Here is a 27,241-nt window from a genome sequence, read left to right as displayed (position 1 = left end):
CTCAATCCACTTATCTACCTTAGAACTTTTCATTGCCTGTTGAAAATTGATAGGATCATTTTCTGTAAGGCCAATGCTATCCTCATGTTCTTGAAGAAATACAATATAATCATCTGGTATTGCACTTCTTCTTTCTCTAGTGGATCTTCTTAATGACACTTCTTGAGTATGTTGAGGTTGATCTATAGGGAAGGGTGATGTGTCCTCAGTGTTGTCTTGAGAGGTAATGACATCGAGCGTTGGAACTTTATCTTGAGTGTCATTATCTAAAACTACTTTACTGACAATGGTAGGTAAAGTAACCACATCATTCATGATAGTAGCATTTTCTTCTTCAAAGACAACATCTTTACTTTTATTTCTCCCCTCAAACTTAATATTCTCAAGAAATCGAGCATTTCCCGTCTCGAAAAAAGTTCTTGATGTGGGATTATAGAACTTAAAGCCCCGAGAGCGCTCAACATACCCAACAAAGTATCAACTTATGGCTCTTGAGTCCAGTTTCTTTTCATTTGGCTTATAAGGCCTTGCTTCTGCTGGACATCCCCAAATATGTAAATGCCTTAGGCTGGGTCTTTTTCCTATCCACAGCTCATATGGGGTTTTGTTTACTGCTTTGCTAGGCACTCTGTTAAGTATGTATACTGCGGTTTTTAATGCTTCTCCCCAAAGAGACTCTGGCAAAGAAGAATGAGCAATCATACTTCTTACCATATCTTTAAGAGTCCTATTTCTCCCCTCAGCAACTCCATTCATGCTAGGTTTCCCAAGCATCGTGTACTGAGGAACTATGCCACATTGTTCAAGGAAAAGCGCAAAGAGTCCTCGACGTTGTTCACCTGATCCATCATATCGACCATAATATTCTCCTCCACGGTCAGATCTGAGGGTTTTAATCTTCTTGTTAAGTTGAAGTTCAACTTCTACTTTAAAAGATTTGAACATGCCAGAGCTTGAGATTTCTCATGAATTAAATATAGGTAGCAGTATCTTGAATAATCATCGATGAACGTGATAAAATACTATTGTCCATTCCATGAAGCAGTAGGGAATGGTCCGCATATGTCAGTATGTATCAGTTCTAGGACTTCTTTAGCTCTTTCAGCACCTATATTCCTCTTGTTTGTTTCTTTTACTTTTGCCCTATATTCCTCAAACAAATCCAAATGAAAATCAGTTCCCAAAGATAATCTAAATGTTCCTATTGCTTCTACTTTTGCCCTATTGCCGTCAACCACGTAGATGAAAGCCTCAGCATCACTTGGTGGTCGGCTCCAAATGCAACCCTGCATAGATACACTTATGTGAGTAGTAGCACCTGAATCTACCCACCACGTATGCATAGGTACAGAAGCTAGATTAATCTCAGAACAAACAAGGGAGAGAAACATGCCCTTCTTTAGTAGCCATGCAGCATATTTGGCACATTGTTTTTTCATGTGCCCAGTCTTTTTACAGAAGAAACAAACAGGTCCTGAATCATGTTTCTTTTCCTTTTTCTGCTTAGAAGATTCCGCAGCATTATTCACTCTCTTTCTTTTTACACTCTTTGAGGTAGAAGCCATGTGAACACTTTCTGTCTTCTCTCGCTGCATCCTCTCTTCCTCTTGAACACAGTGAAAGATTAGCTCATTCAGGGACCATTTATCCTTCTGAGTGTTGTAACTCACCCTAAAGTGGCTATACTCTGCTGGAAGAGAGTTCAAAACTAAATGCACTAAAAAGTCTTCAGAAACTTCCAACTTAAGTGTCTTAAGTTTTGTTGCAACATTTGACATTTGCATTATGTATTCCCTTATGTTTCCTTCACCAATGTATCTTGAAGAGGTGAGTTTTGCCATAAGGGTACTCGCCTCTGCCTTATCGTTTTTGGTAAAGTACTGCTCCATTTCTTTTAGAAAGCCTTTGGCATTCGTTCCCTCAACAATAGAGCCTCTAAATGTTTATGGAATTGAGCGCTTCATGATCATTAGACACATGCGATTAGACCTATCCCACTTTTCAATTTCAACCTTATTAGGATTTTCCTTAGTTGAAGTAGGATGGTCTACCCTTAATGCAAGGTCTAAATCCATACACCCAAGTACTATCAGGATGTCTTCTTTCCAGTCCTTAAAATTAGCCCCATTCAGTTTAGGAATGTTGTTGACTTGAGTGGACATATTATCAGAATTAGCAACCTTAACTGTATAAAGAACACAAGCTCAATATAGTAAGTAATGTCACACAGATATATATAAATATTAATGACATTCTAAATAAACTTTATGAGGACAAGTGAGATACCTAATGCAACATTTACATTTAGTCTTTGGACAAAAATGTTAATTTGCTAGTGATACTCTCAGTACAATAATGAAACATTAATAACTCATTCCTTTTAGATGATAGCCTTTCTTTGGGCCGACTAACAACTTCAAGGACACAACCTTATGTTATCCATATTTATCATTGCATGTGTATTTGTTTTCGGCCCAAATTGCAACCTTCCTTTAGGCCGACCACAATCCGCATAAGCAAGAAATACACTACATCTAAGAACTTTAAATGTTCCAATTTATAAAATAGAGACGACTTTGGTAGCATATTTCACGCATCAAAACATTTAAAGAAATTAGACAAATTGTGCTACCAATAAATTAAATATAAATTTATTCACCGTAATAGTCAACCTTTATTAGCACAATAAAAAAATAGTAATAAAAAACTGTCCTCCATACTTTTATGCCCAAAAATTTATTACAGATTATAAATATAAAGAATATTTATAAAAATAAATCAGGCAAAAGGAAAGGAAAAGGAGGGAAAAAAATATAAATATCACTTTGCTAGGGTGTACAGCAGCCTCATGGCGGCACTCCTCCAGTGGAGTGCCGCCGCATTCTTTTTCTTTTTCTTTTTCTCTTTCTAATTGAATCAACTCAGGAGCCCATTCTAAAAAAAATTCTTTCTTTATTAAATTGAATCTTCACGCCCATCTTTGATTTTTTTTAAACAATAACTGAATTGATTATAATACGGTCGATTTGGAAAATATTGGGGAGAACGTATATATCAAACTTCATCAAATCAATAAATTCAGACGACTTTCAAATTAAATTATTCAAAATTGTCCAATAACTAATCAATCCAAATAGTTCTAATAATTCATGCTGTTTAATAATAAATTTGACTATAGGAAAAACCAACAAATTTATTCATAAACAACAATCAAATATTTAGCAAACAACCATGCAAATCAGGCTCTGATACCACTTGTTAGAAAACAAAAAACTTTATATAAGATCTATGTATGGGAGTAGGCTAAAGAACTATAAGTTATTTCGAATTACCTGAATCCATGAGTAGAGATTCCAAATTCTTGTAGCAATATCTGCATGGTTTGGGTCTTCCTCAACTATGCAGCCTTAGACCAAAGATGGGCAATACTCTCTATTGGATGGGGAATAGGAGACTAAAGAAGCAGAATATATTGGGGACCATAACCCTGTATTTATAAGTTGATTCTAGGGTTTCCCATAATCCCCTAGGATCAACGGGCTGGTATCTGCCCAGCGGGCCACACAACAAATAGGAAGTTTATGGGACCTAATTAGACAACTTATTTTTCCCATGAATAGTAGTACATTTAATTTATCATAAATTGTTACCCATTTAATGGAATCAATTAAATTAATTCCAACAGATTCCAGACAATATTATCTCAATCACAATTCCAGACAATATATGCTGGACAATATATGCTAACTAATCCCAGATCAAATTCTGGTTCCAATTACAACAGAAATAAATCAAATCGGAACTATGCTCAAAGAGTGGATAAATCAACCTAAACCTCAAGCAACAAGAACAATAAAATATAGGGAAGAGAAATCGACACCGGATTTATACTGGTTCATCCAATGTGGACTACGTCCAGTTCTCTGCTACCGTTGCAGGTTCCACTAAATGCCAGGAGAATCTTCAAGAGTTTACAAACGCTCTACAATGATTTCTCTCACTTTTCTCTCAAAGAAAAATGCTCACAAATCACTCTTACAAGCTTCTAAAACTCTTCAATGGAGATTGAACATAAAATTTCTCACAAAATTTTACTCACAGAACTCTCTGTAAAAAAACCCTCATGGAAACCCACTAACAAGATGACCCTCTATATGAAATCTCACTAAAAAAAACTCTCTCTCTTGGGGTTGTTAAAATAATGGGGCGGCAAGGATAATAAGTTTACATAAAAATTATATAACTAAACTTCAATAAGAAGTAATCAAAATGTATTGGGCCTTTTGTATTTAAGCCCATTAAGCCTCTTCATTCTTTCTTTTAATTTGGCTCCATTCTCAACAATCTCCCACTTGGAGACAAAACAAGTATCACGTCTCTCTTGCAACGGTAGCGACTCCTCTCTACTTGTGGAGAAGTCCAACTGAAGTTGCGCATAACTTCAGTTTATCAACAGAGACAGCCTTGGTAAACATATCTGCTGGATTTTCACTTCCTGGAATCTTTTCAAGCACCAGCACCCCATCTTCCAAAAGCTGATCTAATAAAATGGTACCTTATCTGTATATGTTTCGTTCTCGAATGAAATACAGGATTCTTTGCTAAATGAATAGCGCTCTGACTGTCACAATGCAAAGTCCCTTTTCCCAATTTCAAACCAAGTTCTTCTAAAAAGGACTGAAGCCATATCATCTCTTTACTTGCCTCAGTAATTGCAACATACTCAGCTTCTGTAGTAGAAAGTGCTACTATTTTCTACAATCTAGAGACCCAACTAATAGCAATATTACCCAAAGTAAATACATACCCGGTAGTACTTTTTCTGCCATCTGTATCACCTGCCATATCTGCATCAACATAGCCCTACAATTTAAAATCTGACCTTTTAAAATGTAGAGCATAATCAGTCGTTCCTCTCAAGTATCTCAAGATCCACTTTACAGCCTCCCAATGCTGCTTCCTTGGATTATTCATATACCTGTTAACAACTCCCAATGCATGTGCAATATCTGGTCTTGTGCAAACCGTGGCATACATCAGGCTACCTATAGATGAAGTGTATAGAATTCTAGCCATATAATCTCTTTCTTGCAAAGTAGTGGGTGAGTGCTCCTTAGATAATTTAAAATGACAAGCTAAAGGAGTACTCACAGGTTTTGCATCTCCCATGTAAAATCTGTTTAGCACCTTTTTTACATATTCTTCCTGTGACAATGTTAACGTATCATCTTTTCTCTCGATTCTCATCCCTAGGATTTGTTTGGCAGCTCTCAAATCTTTCATATCAAATTCTCCAGATAATTCAACCTTTATCTTTAGAATTTCCTATTTGTTTGGTCCTGCTATTAACACATCATCAACATATAGTAATAAAATAATAGAAGAGTTACCCTGAGTTCTTATGTAGCAACAATGATCTGCCTGACACCTCTGAAATCTATTATTGCACATAAAATTGTCAAACTTCTTGTACCACTGTCTGGGAGCCTGTTTGAGATCATACAGGCTTCTCTGAAGTTTACAAACCATTTTCTCCTGCCCCTGTAATGTAAATCCCTGTGGCTGCTCCATGTAAATTTCTTCTTCCAAATCACCGTGAAGAAAAGCTGTTTTTACATCCATTTGTTCCATAAACAAATCTTCTTCTGCCACTATCGATAATACAATTCTAATAGTAGTTAATTTAACTACTGGAGAAAAAATTTCATTAAAGTCAATACCTTCTTTTTGTTGAAAGCCTTTGACTACAAGCCTTGCTTTATATCTTTTGCTACCATTGGGCTCCTGTTGATTCTATACACCCATTTGTTCTGCAAAGCTTTCTTACCTCTTGGTAACTCAGTAAGTTGCCATGTCTGATTCGTCATAAGAGAATTCATCTCATCTTTCATGGCTAACTCCCACTTGACAGAATCTTCCAACTGAACTGCTTCTTTATAACATTCAAGTTCACCTTATCAGTCAATAATATATAGTTCAAAGTAGGGGAATACCTATGTGGTGGTCTGATAGTTCTGCTAGATCTCCTAACTGTTGTAGGTGGTGTTCTCTAAACTTCTTCAGTTCAACAACTGGTCCATTAGGTTCAATAACTTGTTCCTCAGATTCCACAACTGGTTCCTCCGGAGTAGTTGTACTATGATCTTCAATTCTTGTTGTCTTGGTCTCAACTGTGGGAAGACTTATGTACCTAGTCTTCTCTTATGTACTTTCATTTGACTCTGACTTTTCAAATTTATCATTTGCTCTGTCCTTATACAGAACATCCTCATTGAAGATCACGTTCTTACTTCTAATAATTTTCTTGTTTTGGTCATCCCAAAACCTATAGCCCATCTCAGCTCCGATATATATAACCAAGAAAATAACACTTCTTGGATTTAGCATCCAGTTTACTCCTGTCTGCAGCATCAATGTGAAGGTAAGATACACAGCCAAGAACCTTTAAATGAGAAAGGTTTACCTGTTTACCGCTCTAGAATTCTTCAGGCAATTTGAAGTCTAGTGATGTGGTCGGGCTCCTATTGATCAGATAGGTTACAGTGTTGATTGCCTCTGCCCAGAACATCTTAGGCAATCTCGCATGTAATCTCATGCTCCTGGCACGCTTATTCAACGTCCTGTTCATTCTCTCTGTCACACCGTTCTACTGTGGTGTCTCTGGAATAGTCTTTACCATCACAATTCCACTGTCTGCACAATACTTTTTAAATTCTCCATCAACATATTCACCACCATTATCTGACCTCAAGCTTTTAATTTTCAGACCTGTCTCATTCTCAACCATAGCTTTCCAAGTTTTGAAAACAAAAAATAAATCAGACTTATGTTTGAGAAAATAAGTCCATACCTTCCTGCTTGAGTCATCTATGAAGGTCACATAGTATCTGGAACCTCCAAGAGAAGAAACTTCAGAAGGCCCCCACACACCAGTGTGAACCAGCTCCAATTTCGTAGGCTTTGGCGCTGCACCTGTTTTTGAGAAACTGACACGTTTCTGCTTCCCAAATACACAACCTTCACACAGCTTGTGGTCAACTGCCTTAAGTCCCTGTAACTTCCCTGCAGAGTGAAGAATTTTCATACCTTTTTCACTCATATGTCCTAGTCTGTTATGTCATAATTAAGTATGGCTCGAATGATCTACAACAGCCACCATGTCTTTATCATCGCTGTTGACATACAAAGTTCCTGACTTGCTTCCTCGAGCAATCACCATGGCACCCTTTGTAACTTTCCAGCTTCCTTAACCAAAGGATATTTCACATCCTTCATTATCCAACTACCCTATAGAAATCAAGTTTTTCATCATATTCTGAACGTGACGTACGTTGCGAATTTTTCAAATTGAACCATTTGCCATTTTTAAATTCACGTCACCGATACCAATGATATCCAAAGGCTCTCCATCGGCAAGATAGCCCTTTCCATGATTTCCTGCAATATAATTTTCAAGAATGTCACATTGTCCTGTATATGAAAAGACGCACCTGAATCCATCACCCATGTGTCATAAGCGCTTTCAACTGCAAGAACCAAAGCATCATGTATCTGCTCAGCAACATTAGCACCAGCTTCATTCCCTTCATTTTTCTTCAGGGCCTTACAATTCCTCTTCAAGTGTCCAGTCTTACCACAATTCCAACACTCAAACCTATTGTTTCTCGACCTGCTTCTGTTGTTTTTCGACTTGCCTTGATTCCCATAACCTCTATTATTATTTCTTCCACTGTCCACATTCAATACTAAACCAGAAGTAGAAGCGATACCAGAGTCCTTCCTACGAATTTCGTCTGCAAGAGCTGCATCTCTAACATCTTCAAATTTCAATTTCTCTTTCCCACAAGAATTCGAAATAGCAGCTCGCATGGGTTCCCAACTATCAGGCAAAGATCTTAATAACAAAATAGCATAAACTTCATCACTGAATTCTAAATCAACAGCTACCAGTTTATTAATCAACGCGTCAAACTCATTTAAATGGGCAGTAATAGATGTACCTTTAGCCATTTTCAAATTAAAAAATTTAGTTCCAAGATACACCTTATTATTTACCGAAGGTTTTTCATACATGTTGGCCAGGGCATTCATCAACCCCATTGTGGTCATCTCCTTCGCCATGCTGGTCTGAACATTTTTAGTTAATGTCAGGCGAATCGTACCCAACACTTTCCTGTCCAACTTCTTCCATTCTTTTTCTCCCATATCATCTGGCTTTCCTTCTAATGGCAATTCCAACTCTTTCGAGTGCAAGTAATCTAATACCTGATTTTTCCAAAACGAAAAATACGACCCATTAAAAGTGACCAATTTGTCGTCCCCTGCCATTGTTCTTCAACCTCGCTCTGATACCACTTGTTAGGGATAAAACAAGCTAACAAGTATTACTCAATCACAATTCCAAACAATATATGCAAACTAATTTCAGATCAGGTTCTGGTTCCAATTATAATAGAAATAAATCAAATCGAAACTATGCTCAAAAAATAAATAAATCAACCTAAACCTCAAGCAACAAGAACAATAAAATATAGGGAAGAGAAATCGACACCAGATTTATACTGGTTCACCCAATGTGGGCTACGCCCAGTTCTCTGCTATCGTTGCAGGTTCCACTAAATGCCAGGAGAATCTTCAAGAGTTTACAAACGCTCTACAATGATTTTTCTAACTTTTTTCTCAAAGAAAAATACTCATGAATCACTCTTACAAGCTTCTAAAACTCTTCAATGGAGATTGAACATAAAATTTCTCACAAATTTTTACTCACATAACTCTCTGTAAAAAAACCCTCACAGAAACCCACGAAGAAGATGACCCTCTGTATGAAATCTCAGTAAAAAAAATTCTCTCTTGGGGTTGTTAAAATAATGGGGCGGCAAGGATAATAATTTTACATAAAAATTATATAACTAAACTTCAATAAGAAGTAATCAAAATGTATTGGGCCTTCTGTATTTAAGCCCCTTCATTGTCTCTTTTAATTTGGCTCCATTCTCAACAGTGTTTGTCCCTTTGATGTATACTGATCTTGGGGAAAATTGACAAAATAAGCCTCCTGCAGGGGCCTTTTAAGTTTTTTAATCGCCCTTCTCAAAACACAAGTTTTCTAATCATTTGCTGACATCACCTACTTTGCCAAATGACCTCCAATGCCCCTCCTTACTTTGGGTACCCAAATTTTAGTTTTCCCTCCTCCCACTTGGGGCCTAACACTCCATTTCTCTCTCATTTTTTTCCCTTGTTTTGCTTCTCTCATCTACAGGCAACTCTCGATGCTTGAACTCCAGCATCTATCGATCTTCCATTTCTCTCTCACTATTAGGGTTGCAACTTGCTTCTATCATCTACAGGCTACTGACTGTCGATGCTCAAACTTCATTATCCATCGGTCTTTGTTTTGAAATGTTTCGTTGGGCTTGTTCGCATATAAGTTATTTATTTGTTTGTTTACTGGGTTGTTGATTTTTAGACGTGGAGGGAGAGAAGCTGACGGACAGGGCGTGAAGGCAAGAAGAAGGAGATCGTTAAAGCGTTAAATGGATATGGATAGCTACTTGGAGTATGTTATAGATCGAGATCGTTCATTAGCGAGAGGGAGATCAAAAGCGTTCATGAGCGAGAGCGAGATCTGATTGAGATCGAGAGCGTGCATGAGCTTGATCGAGAGCGTACAGCGAGAGCGTGAATGAGGTTGATCGTGATCGAGATCGAGAGGCGTGCATGAGCTTGATCAAGAGCGTACAGCGAGAGCGTGCATGAGCTTGATCGAGAGCATACATCTAGAGCGTGCATGGGCTTGATCGAGAACGTGCATGAATGAGAGCGAGAAAGATGAAAAGACATGAAATGTAATTCTTGCAATTGTTGGTTGATGTTCTTTAAATTAAAGGCTGCATCTATTTATTTTTTTTATACTTATTCGATTTCAGTCTATTGAGAATAAACGGGTGCAGTGGAAAATAGCAGCGAGAGTGCAAAACAAATAACGAAAGAGATCGTGAATAAGCTTGAACGAGAATGAGCTTGAACAAAAATGAGACGTCATCGTGAACGATTAACAGCATATAAGTGGATATATAATAATGTGGAAGAAATAGTAATAAGTAAGCGACCGTGATGACAATAAGGATAAATAAATTTTAGAAGTACAATGAAAATCATCGAAATTTATCACGAACGAGAATTAACGTGTAAGAGAAAGAAGACTGTAGGATATTGAGAAAGTAAGTAAGCAGTAACAACAAAAATAATAATAATTGATTCATTAAAGTAGGAAACAGGGGCTCCATCCATCCATCCCATTACAAAAAGTTTTTTTTAGTAGCTTAAATAAAACAACAACCATAAGCTACTACTAAAATGAGATTTTAAAAATTATTATTATTATTACGGCGTAGACGGGCCAGTAACTGATCCACTCTGTCCTCCAGACTAAGTCGTTCCTCCTTCTCTTCCTTCAGCAGTCCCTCCAGCAAGTCCCGCGTTTCTTCAACCCGGGCTAACTTATACCTCGTGTTGTTGAGCTCGTGTTGCGTTCGACGTAGCTCTCTCTTGAGCTGGTCGTTTTCTTCCCGTGCTTGTTGAAGAGGACCGTTAATTGGCACTCCGTTCTCCGTGAAGGAGGAGGGATGGTTTGAGATAGGACTGGTTGCTCCGTCGGAAGAGGAACCGTCCGACTTGTAAGATGTTGACATGTTTGCTTCTAATAAATGTTAGATAGATAGATAGATACTTCTAATCTGGATGTCGTTGTTGTGTACTTTGTGGTATCTATATATAGAGAAATTCTTGGTTGGTTTCATGGAAAATTGAAAAAATAATTAAATCGAAAATTGGGATAACGGGTAGGAAGGAAGAGGAAGAGTAATTAATTACTGCATTGGAAAGGTGGAAAGACAAATGAGACTGAGGATTTGAAAGGGCGCATTAATTAACCACCCTTCCTCCCTCTTACTAACCTCTTAATTATAAGATAAGAGGGTATGGATACATACGTCTAGAACGCGAGATAGCGAGAAAGAGAGAAATCGAGAAATTTAGAATGCGAGATAGCGAAAAAGAGAGAAATCGAGAAATTTAGAAAGCGAGATAGCGAGAAAGAGAGAAGTCGAGAAATTTAGAAAGCGAGATAGCGAGAAAGATAGGTTGTTATTTATCTTTGCGATATTATAAATATACATGGAGAAGAACGACATCGAATGAGATCGAGAGCATAACATCGACACAGCGAGAGCAAGAAAGCGAGAGCGAGACATCGAGAGCGAGACATCGAGATCGAGACAACGAGATCGAGTCAACGAGATCGAGTCAACCTGAGCGAGACAGCGAGATCGAGTCAATGAGAACGAGTCAACGAGAGCGAGACAGCGAGATCGAGTCAATGATAATGAGTCAACGAGAGCGAGACAGCGAGATCGGGACAACGAGAGCGAGACAAAATAAGCCATAAAGCGAGACAGATTCCAGATACTGAAGAACAAATATATATACTACTACAGAAGTTGGGTGTTCTCATAGAGGAGGAACTGCCCTATCTGATTGACTTACACCGTCCCCCCCATATATGCATCCAGATGTCCGTGCCTGCGTAATTGGGTTAGTACATGTCTGTCTATTGTGACCTGATGTACCGCATCGAGAACACTTGTTCACTACATGACGCTCACCGGTTGAGGCGATCCGTTGCATTCTACGTCGGCCTGCACGTTTAACAAGTCGTGGTGGTTGGACGGGAATAGGCTGGTAATCAGCTGGCCTTTTCCATTCCGACATGTGGCCTACTGGTAAGATTGGTTCGGCGTAGGCACCAATTAGGGAGTCCACACTGTAGCATGGATCGATCAACGTGTGGCAATTTATATTCTTGTGCCTCGCTGCTGCAATTGCGTGCGAACATGGAATGCCCATGTACTGGAACTTCATGCATGTACATGTACGGTCATTCAAATCAACCGTCCCGTCCAGGCCACCGTCCTCAACATGAAACATGTACCAGTCGACTGGTTTGACTGTGTAGCGACGAGACTTCTCAAACTGTACTGCAAGTCGCTCTTTTGCATAGTCTGAATGAGAGGTGTTTTGGGTGGACCAGTGAGTCCTTCTTTCGTGGAACCATCTTTGTAGCAATTCGCGGATGAACTTGACAATCTTAGTGATAGGTAACTCTCTAGCCTCTCGAAGGAGGGCATTTACCGACTCAGCGCTGTTTGTCGTCATGTTTTCATATCTTCTACCAACTTGGTAGCATCGGGCCCACCGTTCTATCCCAATTTCTTGTAAGTATTTGGCAAGTGAACCCGATCCAATCGATAGTATTTGGTTCCAGTAGTACGTGAATTGTGACTTCCGATACGCATACGCTGCATCCTGATACAATTTGTAAAATGCAGCATTCTTGAATCGAGACTTTATATTGTTCCCTAGGTGATAAGTGCATATAGCATGGGATGCGTCCGGGAATATCTCACTTGTTGCATTGGTGATACTTACATGTCGATCAGATATGAATACAAGTTCTTGTTGGTCTCCGATCATGTCCTTCAAGTTCTTCATAAACCACTTCCACGATGCATCGCTTTCGTTGTCTACAATTGCGAATGCAAGTGGATATATTTGATTATTCCTGTCCATGGCGACACTTATTAGTAGCACTCCTTTGAACTTCCCCTTCAAATGTGTGCCATCAACCATAATTACACGCCTTGTGATTGACTGAAACCCTCTAATGCTGGCACCCAATGTCATGAACAGGTATTTGAAGTTAAGCGAACCTTCAGTCTCGAGGTGGAAAATAGTACCTGGATTCTCTATTTTTATCGCTTCACCGTACGCATGGAGATGCATGTAGGAGTCCTCCAGTCTGCCCCTAACAATAGCGTATGCTAACTCTCGTACTCGATGGGCCTTGTCATAACTTATGTTCACCCCGTACTCTTTACGGACATCCTCCTTAATATGCTTTATCTTGTAAATACGACCGGTTCCAGCAACTCTATCCTTAATAAGATTCGCTACGACCCAGCTGCTCGCCTGTTTGTGGTCATGGTTCACACTGTCAATCGTGCAGGTGTGTGCATCTACATACTTTGATATACAAAATATCGAAGATTTACCGACGGAGTGGGCCGCAACCCTCCAATTGCATGTATTGTCAATGCAGCGAACAGTGAACTTTGATTTCGTTGACCTACTAACCTTGTATTCACGATTAGATCGCATCGCTGCATTTGACAGCACTATACGCAGGTCTTGCTTTGAAACGAATATCTTCCCCACGTGCAGTTCCGATCCGTCTGGTAAAAGGTTGTACCTTGTGGCCTATTTTATAGTCACGGTGCTTGGGGATTGAGGTACTGGTATTTGGTGATCACCAACATTACGAGGGTCACTGGATGAGGGTTCTACTGATGGGAAAACATGATCTGTCAAAGGACTTGCATGTCGTACTTGTGATGTATTATTTAATTCATCAAATAAGAATACATGTACAGTATGAGGACTTGCATGTTTTACTTGTGCTGTATTATTTATCTCATCTGATGAGACGTGCATTACGGGAGGCATGCGTGTCGCGGGGGCGACCAATTCCGAGTCTTGAGTGTATATACAGTCTGAACTGTACATGTCCTGCATGTATACGTCGTTCAACCCCCACTCATCTACTCCCGTGGAACCTTCTTCCGGTACAAATCCTCCATTAGGAATGGACTGCTCTCCATCTTGGTTTAATCTAGATGATTGTATGTCAATACTTTCGCGGGGGACGGTCGATACAAATAGTGGGACTTTAGAAACCTGTTCTTGGACTAATGCAAATCGGAGGTCATCGTTATCCGTTACGAACATTGGCGGTGAATCGCATGCCAAGTGGTACGGTACCCTAATTACCAGGTCGTACCCATTCTGGTCGACTTTCATCAGTCTGTACAACCGATTTTTCAGTTCTTTGTACGCTACTGTAAGTGGGACAATTATTCCTTTCAGCTCACCGCCGACATACGAATTTGTGTTGTCTTCCCACGTACCACCAAATCTTATGAATAAACTTTTACCAATCACCATCCTGCATTATAGAAGGGGGGACAAATACGTACATGCATTTTAGATTATCGAACAAAACATGTAGGCCACAGAGTCCTCAAACGGTTGCTATTTAATACGTACCTATCTAGTTCAGTGAGTGTGGGATAGTTAAAAAAAAAACGTGACAGGGAATGTTGGTAAAGGTAAAAGTCTGGGGATGTATTAATCAATCATCATAATATTTAATTTAACACGTGAATACACATTAATGGTTGTGAGAGAGTGCTTACAGCGTGATAAAGAAGTGTAATGCAATCAATGTCCTTCTGATGCTTCAACAACCGAGCAAGGAGGAGGAGAAGAAGAAGAAGAAGAAAAGGAAATTAATGCAGTTGGGGGGGGGGGGGGCTCGGATGGGTTTAATGAGTTTTTTTTTCATATTGGGAAAAATTGTCTGACAAAATAAAATAAATAAATTTAATGCGAGTGCATTGGTGAATGACATGTTATTACCATTACACTCTGCCACGCAGTTCAAACAGCCACATCGCATTAAATGCATCTGACGACGTGTGTGAAAAGAAAAGAAGTAGAAGTGACTGTGAATAAAAAACGATATCGAGAGCGAGAATGATCGTGATCATGCGCTGTAACGACAATATCGAGAAAGCGCGCGTCGAGAGGGGAAATAACAAAATCGAGATCATGTTAGATCGATCTAACTTGATCTCAAGCGAGAGGGTTAGATCGAGTTAAATCGAGATCGAGAGTGAATATCATCGAGAGCGATTTTGATCGAGTTAGATCGAGTAAGATCGAGATCGAGATCGAGAGTGGATAACATTGAGAGCGAGTTTGATCGAGTTAGCGAGAGGGTTAGATCGAGTTAAATCGAGATCGAGAGTGAATAACATCGAGAGCGATTTTGATCGAGTTAGATCGAGTAAGATCAAGATTGAGAGTGGATAACATCGAGAGCGAGTTTGATCGAGTTAGTTCGGGTTAGATCGAGTAAGATCGAGATCGGGAGTGGATAAAATCGAGAGCGATTTATATCGAGAGCGAGCTTCAAAGATGCAATGGAAAAAAAAATTTGAGTTCATTCAAAGTAAGGTTCATTATGCCAAAGTTGTGTCGCATACTGCCTTCTAATGTGCGACACTTCAGCCTCAACAAGAGTTTCTAAACTATTACCCGACACAAAATATTCCAGAAATTTACATGCAAAAATACCACAGTCTATACTACCTTTCTGCCTCGTGTCGGTCGTAGGACGGTATACACGCCACGGAGTTTTCTTCAGCTTGCAATCGGCCGTATCCATCAGCCCACATGCGTACAAAAGCGATGGGATTGTATGACTCAACGGCCGCATGTCTGTCAGCAACTTCGACGTGGAAATGTGGCCTGGCAATGAGTCGTATACAAAAATCTCGGACTGGGTCATATCTATCGCAACTAGGACCCAGTGATCCTTGATACAGAGCGGGCTGTACACTACGTCGACGTCCACCTAGGATGGAATGAAATCTTCCACCTGACCCAGCACGACATCCATGCACTCCTTATACTCGTCCCAAGCATTGGTCGTGTCCTGGACGACCTTCCCCTTGATTCGTGCGTAGGGACCACCTGCAGCGGTAATAACTTGCTGCATAACAGCAACATCACACACACACAACACAATCACTATTAGATTCGTCGAAACACAAATATTATGCGTGAATGAATGAACTACCTATCTTACCATTTGTAGTGCGTCCAGGACAGAAAACTTATGAACGCACAGGTGCGGCCGACTACCGAGCTTCCTCATAATGAAATATAGAATGGCAGCAGCTTCCTGCACACACGAGTACAGCAGATATGTTTGGTGAAACACAGTGCAGTAATGGGCATAGGGTAATGGGATGTGTTGTATCACTTACCGGGTCTTCGACCTTCTCCTTAGGATTGAGGATGTTAATGAAGAATCTTCTAGAATATCCGCTCTGCACATTCCAAGTTGTAGATGGCCGCATTGTTTTGTCATTCCCAGGGTCCCGTACCCAACGCATCATCTCCCTAAACTTGGCATCCGGAAAGTTATGCAATGGGTTGTATTTGGGACGAAATGGCCTAACCTGGCTGGCAGGTACGGGATCCACATCAACCATCTTCTGCTTCTTCTTCTGCCGACGCGTGTTCTCCGGACTGAATGGTTTCGTTTTCGTCCGCTTACGCTCGGTCCTTCTTGTTTCGTCGGGATACGAAACCTACAAAACACAAGGAAGAGGCAATTTTTTATGCTGTACATAGTTTGTTAAGTTTAGAAAAGGGTGTGCAGGACCATACCTCGATTTTCCTGGCCGACTGCTTATGAGCGGTTTGTTGTTCGGTTTTCTTCGGCTTAGTGGGTTCGTTAACAGCGGAACCGCTGACAACGAGTGGGGCTTCTCGCGGTGCCGTAAACCGGATTGTGGTGCCTTTTTTGCCATGAGAGGGGTTCTTCTCCTTAGTTGGCTGGTGCACGATGGCCAACGGTTCAGGAATTTTGTCTAACGCGAAGTTAGTAGAACCCACGGGATCACTCGTATGACGGGTGGTTGGGTTTTCAGCTGGTGTAAGAGTGGGAATAGGTTGAGGGGTGGGAGTCATATATGTTGGTGTAGGTGTGGGAATAGGTTGAGTAGTGGGGGTCGTATCCGCTGGTGTAAGGGCCAACTCAATATGCTCTGCTTCACGAGGCCCATGGATCATGCCACACGGACCATCAATGTTGGTTGAGGCAAGAGGCTCGAAGGTTGGATCGGACGTCGTCTCTGCTTGTGGATCCTGTACTATTGGTGGTGCCATTTCGAGTTCCACCATCTCTGTCGAAACAATGGGTGTCACCACTGCAACGTCCAACTCCACCGAATCGACAATACACGCGGGGTTGGCTAGTTCTGCATCTCCAAGATAGGATGGGGGTATGGTCATCTCTACTCCATCCGTTGCCTTTTCATGCAACGACGCTTCTACAGGAACCACATCGTCCTCCTTTCCAGCATAGGAACCTCCAGGTTGATTGTCATCAGCATCCCCATCATGCTCTGGGATAACCTTGGATACCAATGGATGTGACACGTGGACTGTATCCGACGGAGAGACACCAATATTCACCTCTCGCCTATCGATCTGCAAACGAACTAACGTATTAGCACTTCGATTGAATGAATACATAGAGTATACGAACTATACCAAGTCATAGGAAAAGGCTACCTGGCACAACCGTTGAAGCATGAGTTTCATTTCACTCAAGTCGGACTTGACCTCCGCCAAATCCGTCTTCATTTCCACCATGTCCGAAGCTAAAAGATCCAGCTTTCTCTCCATAGCCCCGAATCTATCATTCGATCGACAGATGTCGTGCCGTTATGTACGGCAAGCATCGCGTGACGTCGCTCGCGGTGATTGCCGCGTGCTTTGCCCCACATTCGACCGAATAGAAGTACTTGGTCGAAGTACTTTGACCGGTGTCCGTTGCCCACCTTCAGATGCGGCCTCTGTACGTGGCATATCCGAAGACTCATCCGGCATTGCCTGTACATTCGTTTCCAACGAATGCGCATCGTCGAGTGGGAGATCGTCTTCAGCGCCAAGATTGTCGGTGATGGGGGAAAGATTGTGTCCATCATCACTGTCGGAGGTGGAACACCCAGACGCATTTAAATCAACCACCTCTCTTTCGTCCAATGGACACCTCTGGTAGTCCTTATCCAGCTCCGTCTCCACGAGTGGATAAGATATGACCAACTGAACGTAAATCACAAGAACATAAGGAAGTGTAAATACCATTACAACTAGACAACAATAAACATATTATAGATCACTTACCACCGCTGAACCAAGGACCTCCTCCTCTAGATCTTTTGTACCGACGACTCTACTGCACGAATACCGAATTATCCGGGGAATGGCGGTCTCGCTCAAACGATTGACACTGGGAGTAATGAGAGATGGGACAACCTCGTATATCCACACCTGAATATAAAATTTCAGTTTAGTCTCACACCTAAAAAAAGTTTTCACAAACAAAGACAACGAGTATGCATACGTATTGATTACCTGAAACGCAAGCGGAAATTCCGATAGGCTATACTTTACTAGATACTTTTTGTTCGTTCTTACTTTGTTCTTGTATAGCGCAACTTTTCCATTCATCGCACGCTTCAGACCGTTAACTGTCCTACTTCAGACATCAGAACCCCAGTCCAAATGGTTGAAGTAGTCCAATTCATCGACTTGGTTGTACAAGTCGATGTCAACCTTCGACTTGCTCTGCTCTTTCCCATCATCACAAGCTCCGTGTACAAAATTAATGTCAATTTAACAGCGTCCTCGTCGTCCTCGAAATCAGTCTGCTTGTAAACCTCCACAAACTCTTCGAGCAGCATGGAGGCTTCATCGTTGAAGTACTTCCTCCGCAACCTATTCTTTCCAATCTTTTTCTGGACCAGCTTACCGGGCAGCCGCCACAATCTCGTTATAAGCATGAATTGATCCTTCGAGAATGTCAACACGTTGCCACCAATTAAGAAACTCATGCTGTCGTCACTGCTCCCAGCAATCTCCCTTGACAGAAAGTGATGAACTACACCACTGCAGAACATCATCTCCAAGTTGACAAATCGACCAAATATTGTTCTTCTACGAAACATATCAAGTTGGTCCACTGTGAGTGTATCCTTGATAAGCCTGTTGACATTGATCAAGTGAGACATGCTGGTAGCTTGAGCCGGAAAGCGGTCATTCTCCTTAATCCTCAACTGATGGTCCATTGTGCACCTGCAACAAATTGAACAAGATATATGATGACAAATTAAGCAAATAGAGAAACGGAAACACGCAAGTAGTTCAAAAATTTAATAATTGAACATGATACATAATCACGGATTAAGAAGACAGGGAAAGGGAAACACGCAACTAGTTCAAATACAAAATGTAAAACACTGTAATTTTTCTCGATGCGAGATCTCGATGTTTCCCGCTCTCGATTTTGCTCTACCTATTTCACACCTTATAATTGCAAATCAATGGAGTTTCTCTCGTTCTCGATATTTCTCGCTCTCGATCTTTCTCGCTCTCGATATTTCTCGCTCTCGATCTTTCTCGCTCTCGATATTTCTCGCTCTCGATCTTTCTCGCTCTCGATCTTTCTCGCTCTCGATCTCGATGTTCTAGCTCTCGATTTTTCAAGTTCGCTGTATCCATCACGATGATTCTCGATTTCGCTCTTCCTAGCACACTCACGATAATTGTAAATCAATGGAGATTCTCTCGTTCTCGATATGTCTCGCTCTCGATCTTTCTAGCTCTCGATGTTCTAGCTCTCGATTTTTCTAACACTCGACCTTTCATGTTCATTGTATTTCTCGATCTCACTTTTGGCTCTGGCTATTTCAACATCAGCCCCCCCCCAGTATTATTGGTTTTCAAAAACACGATTTTAGTCTCCATCGATTCATTTTCCTGGCGCCGATTACGTATTATTTTCCCCTTCTTCGAAAGCCCTAGATGTGCAGTGTAAAAAATCCACAAAAATCGCAAAAGAGACAGAAGAACAACGTCGGGGTTGTACAGAACTTACGAACAATAGCTAAAATAGTGGTAATTAAAACGAAAATCTTAAGCAATTCGAGAGATAAATGCACTAACCCAAAGTTAACGATGAAATCTCCTTCGTCGTAATCTGCAACCAAAATCACTTCGTCTCACCGCTTGAAAACGACAGGGTCAGAGTTACCTTAGCAAGTCGCAATCGAAATACGAAGGAGAAAGATAACGAGATCTAGAGAAACGTAATTTCAATCGCAGGTGAAGACAGTCAAATTTGAGTCGAGCGAAGAATGCTGCAGTGTGAGTGCGCTAAAGATGGAACAGACTATTCGTATTACCCAAGTAAGGGAGGAGGGAAAACTAAAATTTGGTACCCAAAGTAAGGAGGGGCATTGGAGGTCGTTTGGCAAAGTAGGTGATGTCAGCAAATGATTAGAAAACTTGTGTTTTGAGAAGGGCGATTAAAAAACTTAAAAGGCCCCTGCAGGAGGCTTATTTTGTCAATTTTCCCCGATCTTGAGGGCTTGTTTGTTCCTATTTCCTATATATACATACTGAGTTTTAAAGAAGAGGAAAAGGTACTTGATTATTTTATTCTTCTCTTTTGGCGTATGATTTGGTACTCTGCTATTATCAAGTTTTATTTGTAGGACACAACAAGTTCAGCTGGTATATAAATGTGTGAGTGTCTGCCAACTACTTAATGGTGCTGGCGTCAGTGCTTTTGTAGAAAGACATCTACATGGTTTTGTGATGCATTTTTTCTTTCTTCATTTCTTTTGGAGGTTTGGCTATTTTTGTCTAGCTTGGATCTCCTATTTTTTTTTTCCCCTCAAGGTTCAATTACTTTACTAAAGGAGAATGAATTTGGAGGAGAGTGAGTATGAAAAACAATTAGAACAGAATAATTGGAGATGAGGATGAACCTCATGTTATTACTTCAAATATAATCACTTTGGTTTTGAAATTACAATGAAGAAAATTACCATTGGGTTTAGTAATGTTTAGAATGAGACTCAATTTTTATCTGTGCCAAACTTGCAAGAGAGAGAGAAAAAATTACCAGTGCATGAGCAATGGGATTAATTACACTTCCCAATTATTCGTTGTTCATTTCTGTTCCTGGGATGTACATGCTGCTTTATTACCTAAAAATAGAAAAGGTGGAGTTATTGAACCTAATTCTTCCTGCCGAAATTTAAATTTTACAAGGATAAAGAATTAGAAAATTTATTTAACTGAATAGTTTGCAATTATATTGGAGGGAGTTAAGATTTTGGCTGGCATCTTTGGGCGCTCTTTCCACCCTCTGTTGTAATTACAATATTTTAGTAAGTACCAACTGGAGTGGTTCTTTGCTAGCTTCTTCTTCTTGTTTTTTTCTATTTTTTATTTTATTTATTTACTTTTTATATTATCAAAGAAAAGCTCCGTTGGTTACTTGCCCAAAACAAGTTTGCAGCAAATGTATAAACTTTTGAATGATGGTAATAGGATATGCAACTGTGGAAGAATTGGTAGCCAGGAAAAGAAGAATCTTTGGTGATACTTCTGCTAATTCTGTTGAGCTTTGGAATTTTATTAGGCTTTTAGTTTCTATTGATGTTCCCTCTCTCTTAATCATGATTCTATCTTTATTTTTCCCAATTATAGTAACTTTTTGTAATTATCACTGGTCTTAGAGTGGGAGTCTCATCCCTTTTGTACTTGTTATGTAGCAATGAATTGTTGGTTTATTATCATTAATTATATGATGCTTGATCGTATCTTTGGTAGTTTGGATATATCATTCTTTTATATCTTATGAAAGTATGCTTAGACATTTGAAGCTGACCATTATTGGTTGATTATTCAGACAAATGAGAAAAATAGCTTAACAGACATTTGTGCTCACCAAATGGTGGAGATTGTTAGAGTATATATTAGTGAGATTGTTAGAGTATATATTAGTATATTTTATATTCTTGTATTAATATTAATTTGTCCTTTACCTTCTCCTTATAGGATTAGGTCAACCTTGTATATTTGTCTATATATATAGACTTTAATAATGAGAATACAGAATATTGGATTCTCTCCAACCTTAGTGTCTACATGGTATCAGAGCTCTAGGTTTTGTGCCCATTAGGGTTTTAATGCCCATTAGGGTTTTGTGCCCATTAGGGTTTTGATGCCCATTAGGGTTTTGTGCCCATTAGGGTTTTGTACCCATTCGGGTTTTGATGTATGTTAGGGTTTTGTACCCGTTAGGGTTTTGTGCCCATTCGGGTTTTGGTGCCCGTTAGGGTTTTGTCCCTTAGGGATTTGTTCATTGCTATCCAACACAAATCACCGCTGCCGACCACCACCGCCGTCGCCAGTAGCCGCTGCCGGTCGCCTCTGCCAGTCGCCGCCGCCGCCGCCGCCGTTTGCTGACTCGCTAGCACTGGTGTTTTCCAATTGCTGTTCATGGGTTTTGTCTCGCCGCCAATCGCCGCCGCCTTCGCCCCTCTGGTTCTCGTGGGGTATCACTTAGGGTTTCTGGGTTCAGAAAACACCTAATCCGGTTTGGTTCCAGCAATTTGATTCATCTGTTTTGTTTGGTTCGGGTGGTTTGGTTTGGTTCTGTCGTTTTGTTCAAATAAGTTCGTTTGTTATGGCTGAGAAGAAATCAATCGTAACTTTTGAGGTGATCCCAATGATATCAAAAATCACAGAACACAAGTTGAATAGATTATTTGTCTAACAAGTTGTGCATGATTAACATATATGCACCAACTTGAGGGGGAGTGTTAGAGTATATACTAGTATATTTTATATTATTGTATTAATATTAATTTGTCCTTTACCTTCTCCTTATAGGATTAGGTCAACCTTGTATATTTGTCTATATATATAGACTTTAATAATGAGAATACAGAACATTGGATTCTCTCCGACCTTAGTCTCTACAGAGATAAAATCTCTCAAGGCATTGGTAAAATTCTCTACTCCATCCATTTCTAGTCATTTTGTTATATGCTGTTTTTAGTATTAAATGTCAAGTTTTTACTCGAATATCACTTTAATATCACTTTAATAGTATCGTATACCTGAGTCTTGGTCAGCGTGGACATTCTCTTCACCTGCTGTATGGTATAATCTTATCCAATTCATGATAAATTGACGTGGACCTTATTTAATGCTATTGCCTTTATCATGTGCCTGTTTAAATTGAACCACATTATTTTTTACTTTGTTATTGTTATTATTTTTTTTTCATCTATGTAAATTTTTCTGGATTTTGCATGGCAACTAAATAGGTTTTAGTCTTATGAAAGTTGAATGGTTGAGAACTTGAAAGCTGTAGGGTTGGTAAACTGAAAAATGATCCGATCCTTTGGTTCATTCAAGTTTTTTATCAGTTTAAAATCTGGTAGGGCCACAAAGCCTCATTCAACACAGAGAAGAGCTCGGTAAAAAATGCTCTGTTCTCTCTCTTCCTTCTTCCTCCTCTTCTCCTTCCCTTCTCTGTCTTACACCTCACTAGTTTCTTCTCAGTATTTCCATTCAGTATTTTGTTCGAATTCAGTTAAGCATGGAAGTAAGCAGCTGTTGAATAGATGATTCCTTTTTTTGTATTTGGCTGGAGAATGACATGTTTATGATAGATGATTTGTCAAGGAAAGTTTTGATGCCTCTACATTCTTCACAATTCTTGTTGTTCGAAAAGCATATGGGTGAAGTAGCTCGGCATCAAATTCTTGATTCCTTATTCTTTCAGCTTCGTGATGATCATGGACAATGTCGTATTAAAAAATTTAGAGCTAAGGGTCTATGGACTCTGGAGTGGGTGATATGGCCTTCTATGTGAGGTCGAAAGAGTATTCTAATCCCTGCTAGGTCTAAGAGGGATGGATGGCAAATATTTTGGAAGATGTTGAAGACCTTTTTCCGTAAGGTTAACAGAAGTACAGGCAAGGCAGTTGGTAACGAGTGTTCATTCGGATATTCGGAATGTTGCAAGTGAACAGCAGAACAGAGGGAACTCCAAAGAGAAGGAAAATTTCATTCACGAGTTGCCTTTGAGAAATGTAAGATCCTTTGCAAGAGGTAGTTGCTGGGAAAAAAGAAAATGTGAGCGATAGAACTCTTGGCAACACCCAAAGGTCCGATAATGACCTAAGCAAGCCCAAAAAAGACTATTCATTCCTTTTGGGTTCAGAAAGAAATAGAGGTTTTGGACCTAGATTGGAACCATCTAATGGTTGTGTCCAAGAGCTGTGCACAAGATGACTGGGTTGCGATTGCTTGAGCCTTAAAAGAAAAATTCTCGCTTGATTGTGTGATTAATCCTATCATGGTGGATAAGGGATTTTAAGTTTCACCAGAGACAGGATTCTTAAGTCCTCTGAACTTTCGGTTAGATGGAGAAAGACTGGAAATTTTCATATAAAATTGGAAAAATGGAGTCCTTACCTGCACAATAGGAAGGAATTCATCCAAGTATATGGTGGGTGCCTGGACTTACCTTTATATTATTGGTCTCGTTCAACTTTCGAAGCCATTGGAGTGCATTTTGGTGGCTTACTGAAAATCTCTACGAAAACTCTTAATATGTTGGAAGCATCTGAAGCTTACATCAAAGTAAAACCGAACTTATGTGGTTTTATTCCAGCCACTGTAACGATCAAAGATGAGAAATGTGGATCCTTCGAGGTCAGAGTTTTTGCAAAGAATCCTCCAGACTCAGCTACTGCATTTGATCCGAATATTGATATTGAGTTACTTTCAAATCCTCTGGACGTTGCAAGATTTCGAAGAATATTGGAAAATGAACAGTCAAGCCCTTCAGAGTTAGACCTAGAAGATGAACGGACGTTGGAGAATGTAGAGAATACAAATATGGTTATCCAGGCAGAACACGAAAAGTTAGTATCTTGTTCAAAAGAGAAAGAGAAAAAAAATCTGGTAGGGCCATTTATGAGTTCTTAAACATTTCATGAGGTCAATTACTGAACAAGGTTTAATTACTAGTAAGGGATTTTTTACACAATTTGTCACTTATTATGTACCATCTCGTCTAAGTATCTGATAGGTAATGAGGTTTAATTAGTAATTAGGCCAGTTAGTATAGAATAGACATATGAGATGGTTGGAGTTTATTAGTTACTAGCAAGGGATTATAAATTAATGAAGAGGGAGGTTATTTACACTGTTCTTACTTCGACCGAAGTGCACATTTCCTGTGAAAAGTTCCGTCTTCATTTTCTACTCATTACATGCTCAGCTCATGTGGAACATTCTCTGCCTGAATCTTACTCCAACCTTTTATGCCATTGTTAAAGACGGAGCAAGATCATACATTATTGACACAAAGATTCCATTTCATGGAATCTAATTTTTAGAAGAAACCTAGAGGATCATAGATCCTCTTTGCTTCTAGACTGCTTGCAAAGTTCTCCATCTAAAGACAGAAGAATATGGAGCGTTGAAAGTAATGGTATCATTCTCTTGTAAATCTCTCTCGGTTTTGCCAATTTCTCAACAAACACATGAAAATGTGTATTTAGAGGAGGAAAAATCCCAATAAGATTAAAGAATCCATTATCTATCTTCCTTAAAAAGCCGAATACGTATGAGAGAATGCAATAAGAATATTAGAATGTACAAATTTCTCCTAATTGGGATGCATCCCTAGCAAAGAGCATGGGAGAACACTAGTAATATTTTTCTTCATGGCAAATTTGCAAGTTCCCCACGGAGAAACTTCCTTAACAAAGTTGTTTCACTTGGTAGCAAATGGGAGATGGAATAAGAATGTCATTGTGTATCTGATCAATGAGGATGGAAAGATATTAAAGGAAGCGAATGAGCTGGAGCTGGAGGTGGTTTCGTTTTTCTCAAAGCTATATGCTCCGGCAGTCTTATAGAGGCCTTTCGTAGAAGGATTAGATTGGAATCCTATTTCAAGACTTGATAGAGAAGGTCTGGAGGCGCTGTTCACTTTAGAGGAGATTAAAAAGGTGGTATTTGGTTTTGATAGAAATAAATCTCCTAGCCCTGATGGTTTCTCTATGGCATTCTACCAGGATAATTGGGAGAAAGTTAAAGGAGGATCTTATGAAAGTCTTTCGGGATTTTTTTTAAGAGGGGATTATAGATTCTTCTATGAATGAAACCTATGTCTGTTTAATCCCTAAAAAGGGGAGCGCTACTAGGGTTTAAAGATTACAGGCCTATTAGCCTTGTAACTAGTTTATATAAGATTATTGCGAAAACCCTAGCAGACAGGTTTAGGAAAGTCCTTCCCAGTACCATTTCGGATGCTCAAGGGGCGTTTATTGCAGGGAAGCAAATTTTGGATAAGGTGCTCATAGCCAATGACGAAATTGAAGACCGTAGGAAAAGGAAAAAGGAGGGTGGGAGACCTGGGGGAAAAATTCAAGCAACTAGTGGTTTGAGACAAGGAGATCCTTTATCCCCTTTTCTCTTTATCCTCGTGGTGGACATTTTAACTAGATGGATTTCCTTAGATGTGGATAAAGGGGTTTTAGAGGGCTTTGAGGTGGGCAATGATCGGACAAGCCTTTTCCATCTCCAGTTTACTGATGATACTCTCCTGTTCTGTTCGGGAAAGGAAGTCTCGTTTGGTAACTTGAATATTCTGTTATCATTTTTCGAAGCTATCTGGGGCTAAAGATCAATCGAGGTAAGAGTTCAATTCTGGGCATCAACTGTGAATCCTCTAAGCTTCTTCGTTGGGCTTCATTGGTGGGTTGCGAAGTCGGTAACTTCCCAATGTCCTATTTGGGTCTTCCTTTGGGGCATAATTCTAAGGCTCTTTCATTCTGGGCCCTAGTGTTGGAAAAGATGCAGAAACGCCTATCCTTGTGGAAAAAAGGCTTTTTCTAAAGTAGGGAGATTAACGCTCATTCAAGAGGTTCTAAGTGGGATTCCTTTGTACTATTTGTCCCTCTTTCAAGCCCTAGTGGCTGTTTGTACAAGCTTGGAGAAAATTATGCGAGACTTTATGTGGGAGGGGGGGGACGAGGGAGGTGGAGCTTACTTAGTTGGAATGTGGTTTCCAAGCCTTTAGAGGTAGGAGGTTTGGGCATTGGGAACTTGAGACATAGAAACTATGCGCTTCTGACTAAATGGTTGTGGCAGTTCTTCCAAGAACCTAGGGCTTTGTGGTGGAGGATCGTCGTGAGCAAGTATGGGCCGCACCTTTTTTATTGGGCCTCAGGTGGAGGGCTTAAGGTTAGCGCTAGTAACCCCTGGAAGGCTATCTCCTCAGGTTTTCCTTTCTTCTCCCAATTTTTATTTTATGCGGTTGGGGATGGTCATGATACTTATTCATGGGAGGACCATTGAGTGGGAGAGCAATTTCTTTGTTCTTTATTTCCTCGTCTTTTTTATTATCGGACCGGAGGTTGCATTCGATGGCCTCAGTGATGGTTTTTGGGGAGGAAGGGTTATCTATCTCCATAGGTCTCAGTCGGTCTTTGACTGACAGAGAGTCTTGGGAAGCGGCTGAGTTGCCCATCTTCTATCTGACGTTTTTTTTTCTCGTGATAGGAAGGATGTCTGATTCTGGTCCCCCAGTCCGTCTATGGGTTTTACTTGTAGCTCGTTTTATAACCTTTTGATTCTTCCCACGCGGGCCCAGCTTTTG

The 27,241-nt window shown here is 40.1% G+C and overlaps 2 protein-coding genes across 2 annotated transcripts; both read right to left on the bottom strand.

Annotated features, from left to right (window-relative positions):
• Positions 1 to 1,022: 1,022 nt before the first annotated feature.
• Positions 1,023 to 2,159, bottom strand: LOC148212841 (uncharacterized). The gene has a single exon (XM_088120389.1). It carries the CDS (start codon positions 1,887 to 1,889, stop codon positions 1,023 to 1,025), a length of 867 nt encoding a protein of 288 aa, XP_087976515.1. The 5' UTR covers positions 1,890 to 2,159.
• Positions 2,160 to 11,514: 9,355 nt separating this feature from the next.
• Positions 11,515 to 13,221, bottom strand: LOC111019601 (protein FAR1-RELATED SEQUENCE 4-like). The gene has a single exon (XM_022295993.2). It carries the CDS (start codon positions 13,219 to 13,221, stop codon positions 11,515 to 11,517), a length of 1,707 nt encoding a protein of 568 aa, XP_022151685.2.
• Between the last annotated feature and the right edge of the window lie 14,020 nt (positions 13,222 to 27,241).

The sequence above is a fragment of the Momordica charantia genome, assembly GCF_013281855.1.
Source record: "Momordica charantia cultivar OHB3-1 chromosome 2 unlocalized genomic scaffold, Mcharantia_2.0 BLBB01000002.1, whole genome shotgun sequence".
NCBI classification, from domain to species: domain Eukaryota; kingdom Viridiplantae; phylum Streptophyta; class Magnoliopsida; order Cucurbitales; family Cucurbitaceae; genus Momordica; species Momordica charantia.
This window is presented reverse-complemented; position numbering and strand designations above follow the sequence as displayed.

What these genes read in the sequence shown, in the direction of transcription:
- LOC148212841 (XM_088120389.1), bottom strand. Translation starts at nt 1,889, where the DNA reads ATGGAGCAGTACTTTACCAAAAACGATAAGGCAGAGGCGAGTACCCTT.
- LOC111019601 (XM_022295993.2), bottom strand. Translation starts at nt 13,221, where the DNA reads ATGCGATCTAATCGTGAATACAAGGTTAGTAGGTCAACGAAATCAAAG.